Source organism: Globicephala melas, chromosome 1, assembly GCF_963455315.2.
Source record: "Globicephala melas chromosome 1, mGloMel1.2, whole genome shotgun sequence".
Taxonomy (NCBI): Eukaryota; Metazoa; Chordata; class Mammalia; order Artiodactyla; family Delphinidae; genus Globicephala; species Globicephala melas.
In genome coordinates this window covers 15722634-15738631 of record NC_083314.1, presented here as the reverse complement: position 1 = coordinate 15738631, position 15998 = coordinate 15722634, and the positions used below count along the sequence as shown (strand labels likewise).

The following is a 15998-nucleotide window of genomic DNA, read 5'->3' as shown; positions in this document are numbered from 1 at the left end:
AAGCCTCGAAAAATTTGTAGCTGAATGCGCTGGTAGAAGCATTGGTAAGAGAGGTTGCATTACTTTTACCAGGACCACTCCAGAGAACCAGAATTAGAAGTGAGTCCTAGACCTCCAGCTCTAGGCTGTATATTAAGTGACTATAAGAGCAGTGTATGCTGTCAGGCAAGCACTGGCAACTCTTAGCAACATTTTTATAAGTGTGTCAGTGGCATCTCTAGCAAAAGTAGTTGTCTTCGTTTTAAGAAAAACCAGTAAAAAAACAAAAAGAAAAAAGAGTAATGCAAGTGAACAAATAGTGTCCCTCTGAATGAGAAGAATACTTTTCTACTTACAAAATAATATAATGGAAATATTTTTGTTTCTACAACTTTGTTTTAACACTTTGGACAGCATCAGCTTCTGAGAGACAACCGAGCTGAAAGAGGACACAAGAAAAACTGTTCTGTGAAAACAGCCAGCAGGTAAGCAACTTAAAATCGCTTTTTACTCTGATCATTAAATCATGTGATTTTTTTTTCCATACCAATACGAATATGGTGAGTTATAGCTGGGGTGCCTTTGGCTCTGGAGTGCCAACTTAAAATATTTTATGTATTGTTTATTAGAATCTATTTCAGGATTACTAGTAATGAATAGAAAGATACCGTTCTATTTGTACTTTTTTAAGCTGATGAAAAATAAAGAGTACCTTTTTTTTTTTAACATCTTTATTGGAGTATAATTGCTTTACAATGGTGTGTTAGTTTCTGCTTTATAACAAAGTGAATCAGCTACACATATACATACATCCCCATATCCCCTTCCTCTTGTGTCTCCCTCCCACCCTCCCTATCCCACCCCTCTAGGTGGACACAAAGCACTGAGCTGATCTCCCTGTGCTATGCGGCTGCTTCCCACTAGCTATCTATTTTACATTTGGTAGTGGATATATGTCCGTGCCACTCTCTCACTTCGTCCCAGCTTACCCTTCCCCCTCCCTGTGTCCTCAAGTCCATTCTCTATATAAGAGTGCATTTTTAGAAGAAAAGAAAATCTCTGCCACCCATAACTAATGAATTTTAGATCAAGATTTAGAATAATTAATTTTTTAATTTTAAAAAAAGAGAATTAATCTTTTCCCCAAAACTTAAATGGTACTTAGGCTTTATGAGAGAGCAACATGTATACTTATCTCTAATAATATATAAATAAGTATATAGAAAATATACTCTTTTTTAAAAGTGCTTCTGTGTTCTTACTCATTTTATATTGCTGAGTCGATGTTATATTTTTTCTTTAATAAAAAAAATTTGCCCCAGTTTATTGTTTTAGACAGCGTATTTCCAAATTTTGCATGTGGTGTTTCTGAAGACCTCATTTTTACTTAGGTGAAAATGGCTATCAGAATATTGATCAGAACTACTGCCCTGTGATTTACACTTGCTCAATTTTTAGCAAGATAACCGACCTCGGCAGCTGCCTTTGCATCTCCTGGCCTCCCGTAGTTAGTGTGCTGGCCACTGTGTTTAACACTCCCAAGCAAGCAATGTAGCTTCCAAGTACCATGTTGTACAGACTAACCCCAACTGAGAACCCACTAGGTATCTGCAGAAGCTAACATAAATCCTATCTAGCATGTCTAATTTAGACAATCAAAAATTGTCAAACATAATAAGTTGACCGTCAGTGATAGTCAACATAAAACTAATATAGTTACCCCTAAGGATGTCAGATCCTGAAATTATAAAGTATGGATTATATAAATTTTATACAGGTTATAAATAATTACAAATGCCACGTTTATAGAAATAAAATAAGCAGGCAACAGATCGCTATTAGAATTGTTCAAGCAGAATTGAATCAAAAGCATATAATTGTTAAAAATGAGAAGTGTGATTGTGAAATGGAGGTACAGCTGAAGAAGTAGGCCAGAATACAGCATAAAAATACAAGGAGATGGAAAAATGAAAGAGTGGTTAAGAGACCCAGAAAAGATCTAAGATACATTTAAGCTTAGAGGCTTTGATGGAGGGTATAGAAAGGCTGAAAAAAACATGATGCTGAAGAGATGTTGGCTAAGGATTCCCTAAATGGGTGAAAGTTATAAATCTATAGATACAAGTACAGAAAGCACAGTGAATACCAACTAGAATAAATAGAAAGAAATCCATACCTAGTAGTACACTGTAGTACACCAAAAACAAAGAGAAGATCTTAAAAGAATCCAGAGATGATAAAGGATGAATTACTACAAAGGAATGACAGCTGTACATCATCAGATTTCTGAGTACTGACAGTGAAACCAGAAAACAGTGGACAAGTCTTCAGAGTACTGGGTGAAAATACATTGTCAGCATAGAGCTATGTGCCTAGAAAAACATCTTTCATATATGAAGATGAAGTAAAAACAGTTTAAGATTTTCAAAAACTAAGGAAGTTTACTACCAACAGACCTTTGCTAGAAGACTTTCTAAGGATGTATTTCAAGAAAAGGATCTCCCCAGGAAAGTCTAAGATGAAAAAATGAATACTAAGCCAATAAGCTGTTAAAGATTTCAGTAAGTTTAAACAACCATTGTTTATATAAGTTGACAGTTATAATATGTAATTCATAGGACTTTTCAAAAGACAATCTAAGACAGTGGAAAATAACAGCATGTTAAATTGGCAGTGTTGATGATTACAGTTCAAGTCCAATCTAAGGTCCTTGAATTGTTTGGGGTGTTTACTTCATTGGTCAGTTAAGAGATTGCTACTTGATAAGACTGTATTAAGTATTCATGGTAAAATATCAAAAATAACTACTAAGTCAAAAGAAATAGAGTATGTAAATTCCAAGCCAGTTGGCGGGCGTGGGGTTGAATGGAATAAATGACCTCAAAAAATCCATTTAAAAAGTCAATAAAGGGGGGAAAAAGGCATAGACAAAATGGAACACAGAAAAAAAAAAGTTAGATAATTGAGTCAAGTCCATGTGTCAGTAATTACAATAAATATTTATGGATTAAATTTGTCAGTTCAAAGCAAAACTAAGCAGATTTAGTTTTTCTTTTAAAATCCAACTATATGTTCTTTATAAGAGACATACCTGAAATAATGACAAAGAAAGGTGGAAAACTAAAGGATGGGACAGCATATACCAGATATACTATAAAAGAGACTCTCCTACCAGACAAACTGACTTAAGAACAAAAGCCTTAACAAGCTTAAGAAACACATAATTTAATGATAAAAGATTCAACTTACCAAAAAGTTAATAATTTTACTATTGTGTACATTCATTAAAATAGACTCAGAAAAATATATAAAGCAAATATTAATAGCAGTGAATGGAGAAACTCACTAACCCACTATCATGGTGCTCCCACTTCAATACAGCATTCATGTTATTGATAGTTTAAGCCATCATAAAATTTGCATAACAGAAAATTAACAAACTTAATGATATTATATAAACCTTTTCACCCAAACTATTAACAAAAACACATTCTTCTCAAAGACACGTAATATTTACAAAAATTGACCACTTACCAGGCCAAAGCTACTATCAACAAATTTTAATGAATATGTATCATAAAGATCATATCCTTTAATTTGAATGTGATTAAGAGAAATCATTGACAAAAATAATTTTTTTAAAGTTTGGAGTTAAAAATACATTTTAAAATAACTCGTTTCCAAAAAATCATAGTGATAATATCTAAACTTGTGAGTTGCAGTTAGACGGTAATTAAGAAAACTGTACTACTTGGAAGTTGTGTATTAGAAATTTGGTCTCAGTTGCTGTTGCAGTCAAGATTCTGAACTATAAGATTACTGATTCTAAACTATAAGAAGACGGCTTCTCTCCTCCAGGGTCAACCCAGGAGGAATTTAGAAAGAGAAAATAAGCAGAAAACTACAAGAAGTCCCCGGTATTAAGGGAAGGGGTGTGCTATTTTGAACTTGTGCTTGTGAGATGGGGGCACACAGGTGTGCTTGTGTGCTTTGACCTGAAGCAAGAGGCAATTCAGCCTGGGTAAGGGAGAATGAGATGTGAGGAGAACCTTTGGAGTTCTTTTCTGTACTAGCTTGTCATTGGCCATGGCCTTGGGACAAATGACATCTGCCCCTTACAGAAAGACTCAGATCTCTGGTCCAAGTGTTTTTTAAGGATAAAGTCAGGGCAGCTCACAGTACTGTATTTGTGAGGAGCTGGGAAAGCTTGATGGGACTGGATGACAAATTATCTGGTCTTCACTCTGCCCCCTACAAACCACAGAGCTGGAGGATTACAGTTCGCCTTTTCCTGAGAGTGAGGAAAGGGAGCATTTTTCTGACAGAGGAGTTATTTTATAGAGAGGGGTGTGATGATTGTGGTTTTCTGGTGCCCAGGCCTCTATACTCTTAAGTCAGGTTCATTCACCTCCAATTGCTGAACTGCTTTGGGCAGACAGAGAAGACTGGCCTTTCCCCATAGCATTGCCTGGTAGAATCAGATAATAAGGCATTTGAGGAGAACAGCCTTTTCAAAAAATATATATATATCAATATATATAGGACTTCCATGGTGGTGTAGTGGTTAAGAATCCACCTACCAACGCAGGGGACACGGGTTCAATCCCTGGTCCGGGAAGATCCCACATGCCACAGAGCAACTACCCACGTGCCACAACTACTGAAGCCCACACGCCTAGAGCCCGTGCTCCATAACAAGAGAAGCCACCGCAGTAAGAAGCCCGTGCACCGCGACGAAGAGTAGCCCCTGCTCGCCGCAACTAGAGAAAGCCTGTGTGCAGCAATGAAGACCCAACACGGCCATAAATAAATAAATAAATAAATAAATAAATAATTTACTTTTAAAAATATATATATATTGGATTACAGACTCCAACAGAAGCAGAAATGTTAGAACAAACAAGTCAAAAGAATTTGATTAGCATAATAAGTATTGACTAAAAGAAGTACAGGAAGATAACAATATAAAGCAAGAAATAACAATACAACACATAACTAAGAACCAAATATTTAAGTCTTTTTCAATTTTTCTCAGCAGTGTTTTTTTCATTGTATAGGTCTTACACATATTTTATCAGATTTATCCCTAAGCATTTCACCATATTTTTTGGTGTATGAAAATGTTGCTGAGAGAAATTAAAGATCTGTGTAACTGGAGAGATATATCTTGTTCATGGATCAGGAGACTCAATATTCTTAAGATGTCAGTTCTCCCAAAATTTAGCTCCAGATTCAGTACAATCCAAACAAAAATCTATTTTTTGAGACTATAGATTTTTGAGACTATTTTGTAGAAATTGACAAACAAATGCTAAAATTCATATGAAAATGCAAAGGACTTAAATAGCCAAACTTTAACACTACCTGATTTCAGGACTTAATTTCAAAGCTGTAGTAATCAAGAAAGTGTGGTATTGGTGCAAAGATAGAAAAATAGATGAAAGAAATATACCCACATATATACAGAGAATTGACTTCTGACAAAGTACAAAGGTACCTCAGTGGAAAAAAAATAGTATTTTCAACAAATGGTAGTGGAACAACTGAATATCCATTTGCAAAAAAAAAAAAAAAAAAATTAACTCATCTATACTTCATACCATACAGCAAAGTAATTTTTAGTGACTGGAAGCAGATCAGCTGTTGCATTGGCATGGGATGAGGGCCAGGGAGGTACTGGAGGGAAGGATTACAAAGAGGCATTAAGAAACTGTTGGGGTGATGGGTATCTGCATTATCTTGATTATGGTGATGGTTTCACACGTGTATACATATGTGAAAACTTATGAAATTGTACACTTTAAAACTGGTGAGGGAATTCCCTGGCCGTCCAGTGGTTAGGACTCCTCCGAGCTTCCACGGCAGGGGGCATGGGTTCAATCCCTGGTCAGGGAACTAAGATCCCCATGCCACGTGGTAAAACCAAAAAAAAGTGGTGCATTTTGCTTATGCCAACTACACCTCAATAAAGATATAGGTATAGATATAGATTTTTTTTTTTTAAGTAAACTCTTAAGTGGCTTTCTACTTCATTCCAAGTAAAAGCCAAAGTCTTTATCTTGGCCAGCAAGGCCATATGTGTTCTGACCCTGCCCTTCTTTGTTTCCTCCTTGACCTCATCTTCTCCCACTTGAACTGTGTTATTCACCTACTCCAGGTACAGTGGTTTCTTTCCCATTTCTCCAACATACCAACCCCACTCGTGTCTGAAGTCTGTGCTCAATGTAAGAAAGGCCCACTCTCCACCAGCTCTGCTTCTTGTGTCTTCCTTCTTGTCTCTATTACCCCTTACTGTCTCTATTACCTTTAAGCTTCATGAGGGCAAAATCTTTGCTTTACTCACTGGTGTATCCCCAGTACCCAAAACAATGCCTGATACATAGGAAATATTTGCTGCATAAAATATTTGTCAAACGAACTTGACATAGATTCTGGGGCAGTAGAGTGCACTGACTGAGTCCTTATCTTGGCCTCTGTGTCCAGCCTCTGTGGTTAGAGTGCCTGACTTCTGATCCCAGTTTCACCACTTACTAGCTGGGTGACCCTGAGCAAAATACGTAACCTCTCTATCCCTCAGTTTACCTATCTGTGAAATAAAGAAAATAGTTGTACTTATCTAAGAACATTGTTATAAGGAACGTATGAGCTCATGCCTATAAAGCACTTAAAATGTAAGAGTTCTTACGGCAGCTGTTAGGAAAAGTCTGGTATTGTTATTTCCATCTGTGTGCGTCCTAAGCTCTTGTTAAGTTTTATTTTTTGTCCTGTTTTTCTTGTACATAATTTAGAATGTCAAATCATTCTATAAGACATAACAAAGTACAGCAGACCCCAGCCTTGTTTTTCCTCATTCTCTAATTTCACACTCCAAAAAAATCCACTTTCAACTCTTAGGTATTTCTTCCAGTATTGACCTAAATTACATGCTTATATTACTATTTCTTGAAGCTTTTAGTTTAGTATTACCTATCGACTTCCTGCTGTGTGCCCTACACACACACACACACACACACACACACACACACACACACACCACACACACACACACACACACACACACACACACACACACACCCCATATCTGCTTTTCTTCCCCTTTCTTCCTAATGGTTATATCATAATATTCAGACCAAATGAATATTTATTGTGTGCATTAGTATGATCATATATGTAGATATTAGGTATAGATGTATAACTTTTGTGTTGTTGTAGAGACAATTGTCTTGTTTTTCATTTGCTTTGTTTCCTATGCGCCTAGCCTAGTTCATCAGCCACCTCTACACAGAAGTGTAACTCCCCTCAATTCTCTGTCCTGGTGGCATCCTTCTTGGAGCCCTCCATTTTTCAGGTCTATTCTGGACTGTTTGCTGTCTGGACCAGCTGCACCTCTGCTGTCCTAGGACCTCTCTTCACTTCTCATCCTGGGGGTTTCCTCATCTCTCTCCTATGTGGAATTTCCTTTCCCCTGGATCCCATGCCATTATTTTTCCTGAGCTTTCTGAGAAAGAGAACAGGTGTGGTTACATTTGTGAGACTCTGCATCTCTGAAAATGTCTTTATTCTAGTCTCACATTGATTAATTTAGCTGGGAATTGAATTCTACTTTGGAAACCATTTTGCCTCAGGATTTTGAAGACATTTCTCCAGTAATTTCCAGTGGTTGCCATTTCCTCTGTGCTCCTATTATTTGGATGTTGGAGCACCCTCAAATGATCCTCCAGTTTTTTTTTTTAACTTCTCTGTATTGTTGTCCTCAAAGATCTCTGGGCAGTTTTATTAATGGTTCCGTCCCAAATGTTTTGTGGATTTAAAAAATTCTCTAATACATCGCATTTCCAAGAGCTCACCTTGTTTCATTGAACATTCCTTTTCTACATCCTCTTTGTCCTGTTTGGTGGATGTGGTGTATTTTCTTGTCTCTCTGAGGGTATCAGTTGTGTTAGGCATGAGGCAACCTGTAAAGGTGAAATAAACACAAGGAAAGACTCAAGCTTAAATTTCGTTACAACATTGAGTGCAGGATGAAAATTCTTCATCTTCATTTGTGTGCATTTTTCTGTGTTCCTCCCTCGAAGCCATTTTCTTCCTTAGTATTTTTAATATTGGCTTGACTTTCCTTACCCCTTTTGGATGAGTGACTGCACTTCCCTTTTTCAACTTGTAGAAGAATATAAAGGTTAGAGAAGAGAACTGTAATTCATTGAATCAATCAATTTTAGGACCATTTACTCCCCAAATATACCAGGCAGATAAGAAAAGATAAGTGTACAAGAGGTCTGCTGTTAATGACTCAGAGCTGAGATTTTGAAGTGCGTGAGTACAGCACACTCTTAAGGTGGGCCTTCCTCACTGAAGCTCTGGATGAATAAAGGGCACTGCAGTTATGGCTTTAACCTCTGGAATGTAGTACTTCTTACCCTCGGCTCCCTGGGGGAATTTTCAAGATCTTCATAGAAGGGTTTTAGGGACGTATTTGCCAATGCCACTGACTGTAGTGCAGTTTGACAGTTTTCTGGGCGTCCAATTTATGGCATTTCTCCTTTTTTGCCACATCTACTTTAATGTTCATTTAGGCTCTTTAAATCAATGATGGGTGCAGGAGAATTGTCTCTTTTCCAACTCTTAGACTGATTTGTGTCTAACAGTACCAAGGAGGTAACAACCTAAAGTTCTCCTTTAAACACATAACCCACTTTAATAATTTCAGTCAATTCCCTCAGGAAGTTCTCATCAGTAACAGACTTTGTTTTTCAAGGTTTCCTATACTTCCGCCTCCTGAAAGGGCATCGTTCCTTAGGATTTCCTACCGTGCTTCTCATTCTGCAAACATCTCCTCCCAAGCTTCGTTCACCATCAACAGTGCTCGTCGTCACATGCCATTCCATCATATGCAGATAGTTATTCCTGAAATATTAATGCATTGTATTTGTTCATATGTTTATTCTAAACATAATTAACATTCTCATACTTTTATGATACACTTCATGGGTCCTATAATCAAACTTTTGACTGATTCAAAAAGGTAAAAAAAGGTAAAAAAGAAAGCTTAAAAAAAAGGTAAAAACATGATAGGTATAATGTAAACTAATTTAAACAAATACTGATTATTAACAAAGGCATAATTTGATCTAATTTGTTCTAGTGATACTGGTCTTATACATCTTTCTTTTAGTTTGTTGCTTCATTTTTATTCTCTGTGGGGAGCCCATATCATAGACTAGGTGTGTCAGATATTGAGTGGTGTGAACTTTTTCATCAAGACACTATCCTCACATATTCATTTGATGTGTTCTCCCAAGATTTTACATTGCGGTGGTGCTTGAAGTTACATGTTTCCTGTCTTACATTCCTGTGTTGTTTATATCTTATTGGTTATTCCCATCTGATAATTCTTTTTGATTAGTCTGCAGGGTTTTATTTGCCAATCATTCTTCCATTTCTTCAGTGTTCTCTATCCATTTTCCTATTATGAAGTTTCATCTTAGTTTTACTGTGTACTATCTCTCCCCTAATATGTAATGCATGTCTAGAGTTTGTTCATGCCATTCTCTCATTTTTACATACCTTTAAACCTTTGAAAGCATAAATAAACTCAGGAAAACACAAAGGTCTTTCAATATATAAATGCATGAAAGCATGTACATTTTTTTATTTTTAAAAACCACTACGTATTACCTGTCACTGTCAATATTTAATAATTAACAGGCACGGTTTTTGAGTGATCGTTGCATACAATAGATTATTAGCCAAAGTGGAACATACATACACACACACACACACACACACACACACACACTCTCAGCTAAACATTGAGATGATGCACCTAAGTGTTTTATAGAAATACTAGTGACATCTAGAGTTATTCTTTAACCTGTATCTTTCTCTTAAATTCCAGACTTGCTATTCAAACCCTTTAGTTTTTATTTCAATATTCAGATTTTATACTTCTCAAAATTAGAAAAATCTTTTTCTCTCCCTTCACCTCATTTAAAATTACAATTAAATAATTTCACATTGTTTCTCATATCATAACCTTTGATTAGTACCAGAAAGTTCAGTATAGCCTTCCCAATTGAAAGTAAGTAAAACATGCATGAAGCAATGCCTGACACTGAGTGATGTACTGTTCTTGAAAAGATCCTGCTTTTTTAAACACATTTTTATGTTAATGATTAGTCTTTATCATTCTAAGAATCCATACAAAAAGACTGATAGCAGATCATGTCAGATCTGGCATCTTCTTTTTTTTTTTTAATTTGCCGTGCTTCCTTACTTACATGATTTTCGCCATTTACATTTACTCTTGTGAAGCACCAAGGCTAAATTATCTGGCAGTCTGATATGTAATTTGCAATCGAGTAAAAACATTTTATTGCCGATATTATGAAATTTGACTTACTATTTTAAAATATCTTTCAGAAACATATGTTAATTCACTTTTACTTAGTTCTTACAAGCACTACATTTTTCATCTACTTAGAGTCAAATGACTTGAAAATCCCTGGATGCTGTGTGCTGTAATTTCTTGTGTGATCAATTAATAAATAATAAGGAGGGAAAAATAAACTTTTTCTTTCCTTTGCTGTCACTTTCTTGCCTGATTAGTAGTAAAAAGAATCTTCTAAAATGAAAAAAATGGCAATAGATTTAATCAGAGAAACAAAACAAATCCCATCACATTCACACACACACACACACACACACACACACACACACATTCATGTCAACCTTCTTCCGTCAGGTTAGAAAGAACATTCCTATTTACATTAATACAGAGCATATTTGTTTTCACGTGACGATACAAGTCACTGTATTTTGTTGCAGATGTAACAAATAGAATTACAGCTGTTCTTTATTTGATCTTCTAAAGATCCAAAGATGTTCAAGGATTCAGTTTGCTCAGTCTTCCCCATAGTGTCATCCGTTATTTGGGAAGGAGACCTAATTTGCAACAGATACAAAACTATTTGTCATTTTGCGAGTTTGCCAAAAATAAATGAAACTATTAATTACTACATTTTTGAGGAGCTGTTAATAAATTGGGATAACTGTTCATTAGAGTACTGGTTAATGACATGGACTGTATTTGGCTAGTGTTGCTTTTCACAGAAATGTATCAACAAAATTAAGTGCATCAGCAAAAGTAAGTGATGCTTTAATTATTTAAAATGAGACTTACTTATCCTACATTAGTAAAGATTTAATTTAAAACAAATTCTCTTTTGTCATATTAAAACTAATGATTCGGGGTTTCCCTGGTGGCGCAGTGGTTGAGAGTCCGCCTGCCGATGCAGGGGACACGGGTTCATGCCCCGGTCCGGGAAGATCCCACATGCCGCAGAGCGGCTGCGCCCGTGAGCCATGGCCGCTGAGCCTGCGCGTCCGGAGCCTGTGCTCCACAACGCGAGAGGCCACAACAGTGAGAGGCCTGCATACCGCAAAAAAAAAAAACTAATGATTCAACACCATATTTTAAAGCAAGTTATATCACTCAGCATTTTATATTCTGCATACTTTATATTCCAAAATGATGGCTTGAAACTGCTTTTAAAATACTAATTTTCAAGATAAAATTTCTAGCCCTTTATTATTTTTCTTTTTCCAAATCTAAAATTAGCATTAAATTTTATTGTTCTAAAAACATTTACTCAATCCTCCAGATAGAAAAGTATCTTTTAGATTATTTTAATTCATTCTTCTGTATGTGTGAATGAACAATTAGGAAGTATTCACACATTCCCTTTAATTAGAATGTATGCATTCCACATTTATTTAACTGGAATACATTTAATTGCACATGTGTTATAATTTTTTTTTAATTTGAATAGCTTCTAGGTATAGATGCATTTAGAGTAGAATAATTGGAAACATACCACATATGCAACATAAGTGCTTTCCAAGGAATTTAATTAATCTGTTGTACTCTATATAACCAAATTATTGTATTTTAAAAAGGCACTGTTCTCAGAAAGTCAATTCTGCCTCCTGTCCTTTTGGCATCCTGAAATTCTAAGCTTCCTTGCCAAAATTTTAAACTAATGATTATAGAGAGTTATTTTAAATTGTGATTAAACTAAATAAAAGTAATTATCAGCCAGTTAGAATTTTGAGAGATTGCTTTTCAGTTTAATGTGAATAACCCACACAGAAAAGAAAAAAGGGGGATTTGCCATTTGAAATATATAATATGTCCAGTGTGTAGTAAGTAAAAAAGCAATCAAGTACTCCGTGGTGAAACATTCATTACTGTTTCCCCTTTTTCTTGAAATCTGATAGATGAACTAGATATTTTCAAATGACTAAAAGTATGCACAGCCTCTCACCTCTGGAACAGCAGTTGAATTTGGCCATGGTCACTAATAATAAATAGTTAGCATATGAAAACTGTTCCAATGACCTATAGCTGAAATAAATTTGTCTTCTGAAGTCCACTTCCTTACAGACTGGTGTCTGTTTCACAGTTGGCACTCCCCAAATTGGTCCTGTGATTAAATGGGCATGGGCACGGAACTGACCTTTAACTCCCAGAGATGGTTCCCCTAGGAAATGGTGACAGCACACCTGCAGGGCCACATCACAACAGCTTGTATTGCTACTGCTGCCTGCATTAGAATTTCATTACAGGGGCATTCAGGGATCTGTTCATGCAATGTGTATATGCGCCAGAATACTTCCCCAAACAACAAACATCCCTAACTTATTAGTAAAAGAATTGATATAAAAATTAATAGTTTAAATCAGCAATACAATAAACAAGGCCACTACTTGATAATTTGTACCTTCCAGTCCCCAGAATAAACCTAATAAAACCATCTGCCACATGGAAAACACTTTCAGTTTAAAATACTATTTTATGTCTATAGAACAGAAGTTACATCAGCTCTTAAATTTTGAGGTATGTAACTGTTTATAACATAACAGGAATCATCTGCAATCTAAAAAATTTAATGAGTACATAAGTAATTAGAATGTTTTAATGTTTCACTTAATTTATAAATATATTCAAATATTAAGCTATTAACTATCACTTGTTTTAGCTAAGTTTAATTATCTTTCACTTCTGAGCCAATTTAAAAATAAGTTCAAATATCACAAAATAATGTCCCATACAGTTAGAGCTATGTATTTAAAAGAATCCATTTCTTCATAATCAGTATTTTTCCTTGCCCTTTCTCTCTAGAAATATTTTTTCATCACCCCGTAGTGACTTGTTTGTATACTAAGATATTGTTGGGAATTTATCTTTTGTTTATTTCATATACTTCTGATCAATTCCAACTCATGCCCAATTATATTACACTAAATTAACATAATTCAACAGATGTTGATATTTAAATGTTTTCTGGCATTCAAATCTTGGACAGCTGTCTTCGAGCTTGGGGAAAAGGCAAACATTTAGAATTAAATGCTGAGCATATGCTTAAATTACTAATTAGAAAGATGGAATAAAAACTATGCATCATCCTTTCTAAGGACAATAAACCTCAGATAGGGATTTCTGCAATCTTTTTATATCAGGTTATAGTCCAAGGATGTATACATACTAGATGACATGGACTTCATGGATAACTTCATTTAATTTCAGATTGGATCACTTTAAAATTATGGAGAGTCTCACTAAAATATGAAAAACCTATAATGGCTTCATACTGGCAGTCTTAAGAGTTGAAAAGATGCCTTTTCACTTGCAATGTCAGGATGGTAAAAGCAGTTTTTAACAATATTTTATTATGGAAAATGTCATCATAAGCAGAAATACAGAGAAAAATATAAGCTCAAAACTGCAGCTGTCAAAACTGTCTTAGGTAATTACATGTGGCCAACCTTGTTTCATCTATATCTTATTTCAATTGAAATATATCAGTATGTTTCTCTAAAAATAACAGTCTCTTAAGGAAAAAAAAAAACACCATACCATTATCACATCTATTAAAAAAGCAATAATTCTTTAATATATATGTATGTATGTGTGTGTTTAATTACAGCTGATACTCAGATGTCTCCAATTATTTCATAATCTTTTGTCTTATACGTTATTTAAATTGGGATCCAAATGAGATCTATCTGTTAAAATTGGTTGACATATATATATCCCAAGTTCCCATTGATTTATAGGCCCTCCTCCCCCTTTGTTTTTTCCTTGAAATTTTTTGTTTGAAGAAGTTAGATTAGCAGGTTCGATTCCTGGTCAGGAAACTAAGATACCGCACACCATGTGGTGTGGCAAAAAACAAAAAAACAAGAAGAAAAATATGTCAGATTGTTTGTCCTATAAAGTTTCCCACATCTGAGGAATGTTGCTGATTTTATCCACGCGGTGTCATTTAACCTATTCCTCTCTCCCTTGAGTTTTCTGCAGTGGGTATTTGGAGCTAGAGAATTGATTTGATTCAGGTTCAGTTTTGTTGTTTTGTTTTGGCAAAACTGTTCCAGAGGTGGTGGCCTAGACTTCTCTCCCTTCCACATCTCTTTCTGTGATTTATTAACCATAAAGATGGTTACCCCAATTCATTCACTAAGGGTCACAGAACGGTGATATGTTAATTCTGTCCTCTCACTTTGGTTCATTAATTGGATTACTTCTGTTTCAAACTTAGCCCCTTCAAATACTTGATTACTCTGAGCTACAGATCATGTAGGTAAAGCAAGATAAATACTTGCTCCTTTTCCTTCAGCCATCAGTTTTCAAAATTAATTGATTCCTTACACTTTCTGGAGGTGACTGGTGAAATTTTGTTCTATTTTTTTTTAACTCATTGATTTAAACAGATCCCATGTGTTTCAGTCCATTTGTTATCATCCTAATTGATGTTAAAATTGTCCCATCTTTGGGCAATGGGAGACTATTTAAATGGGTTCCTGAGTCTGTTTCCTTGCTACGAGACTTTGCTTTCTTCCTTGCTTTCTGGTATGTTTATATTTCCAAGGCTACCTTGGACCTTTCCTGGCCTAGACCAAGAATCAGCCATTTCTTTAAGAAGTGCTGATTCGTTTACTGGGAAATAATTTTAGAACCCACAATCCGCGTTTTAGGGGTGTCATTATTTCGAGGCCTTTTTAGTGAAATACTTAGACTTTTTTTTTTAACAAATTAGCTCATACTGATTGTTCCAGTTCAAATTCAAGACTTCATTGTTTTTGTATTTTCCATCATTGGCTTTAATCTATCTTTTTTCAACATAAAAAATATTACCTCTGGTGACAGCATAATAATTGTTCATTTTATTGATCCCACCGTACATACACAGTATTTTCAGAATCACCATATCACCATGACTACTGATAAAATAATTACTGAAAATAGTTTAAGTTTTTCCCTTTTTCTAGTCCTTTTGTACTTTGTCTATATTTCACTAGGAATGCACAAATTCCCGTGTTTTAAAGTCACTTGAAATCGTTTCTAAGTATAGATATACTAATCCATAGTTAGGTTCATTAGTTTCATTTTAGTTTTCAGAGACTGCTTTTTAAAATTTTATTGTTTTATAATAATATAAAAATAGTTACAGGTTCCACAATCAAATCTCCTCAAGAAGTTACTGTCAAAGAAGTCTAACTTCTATTCAGTCCTCACCACTTGTTCCCCTCCCCCCGTCATATAGGTAGCTATTGCTTTGTTTTCTTTTGTTTACCCTTCCATTGGCTATTTTATTTTCTATTTTTAAGATAAGCAGACATATCTTTCTCTCCCTATTTTTCCATTTCCTTTTCTCTCACTCTCACTCTCACTCTAGTATACCGTTTGATTTTTAGGAAGGCTTATTTTTTGTAATAATTATCTTTATTTTAATACTTTTATATAACAGCCTTAGTCCCCTTCCCCTTTTGAGGGTGGGGGGCTATTTGCAGTTGGTTCTCTGCTCTGAGCAGGATTGAAATAAGCTAGGAACCTCTTTGCCCTTCTCATTCCTCTCCCACACATTTGTTTTGAAGTTAATTATTTCTCTGCTAATACCTACAGGACGGTCAGCAAATTTATTCTATTTTTCCTATATAGCTTTCATTTCTTTCCGTTTTTA

General features: G+C 35.3%; 1 protein-coding gene across 1 annotated transcript in view; it reads left to right on the top strand.

Annotated features, from left to right (window-relative positions):
- The window catches only part of GPATCH2 (G-patch domain containing 2), a 172774-nt gene that overhangs the window by 118978 nt on the left and 37798 nt on the right, over nucleotides 1–15998 (top strand). The window contains exon 8 of the mRNA XM_030868312.2: nucleotides 394–464. Coding sequence (XP_030724172.1) covers nucleotides 394–464 — 71 coding nt within the window. The remainder of the gene's footprint in view (nucleotides 1–393; nucleotides 465–15998) is intronic.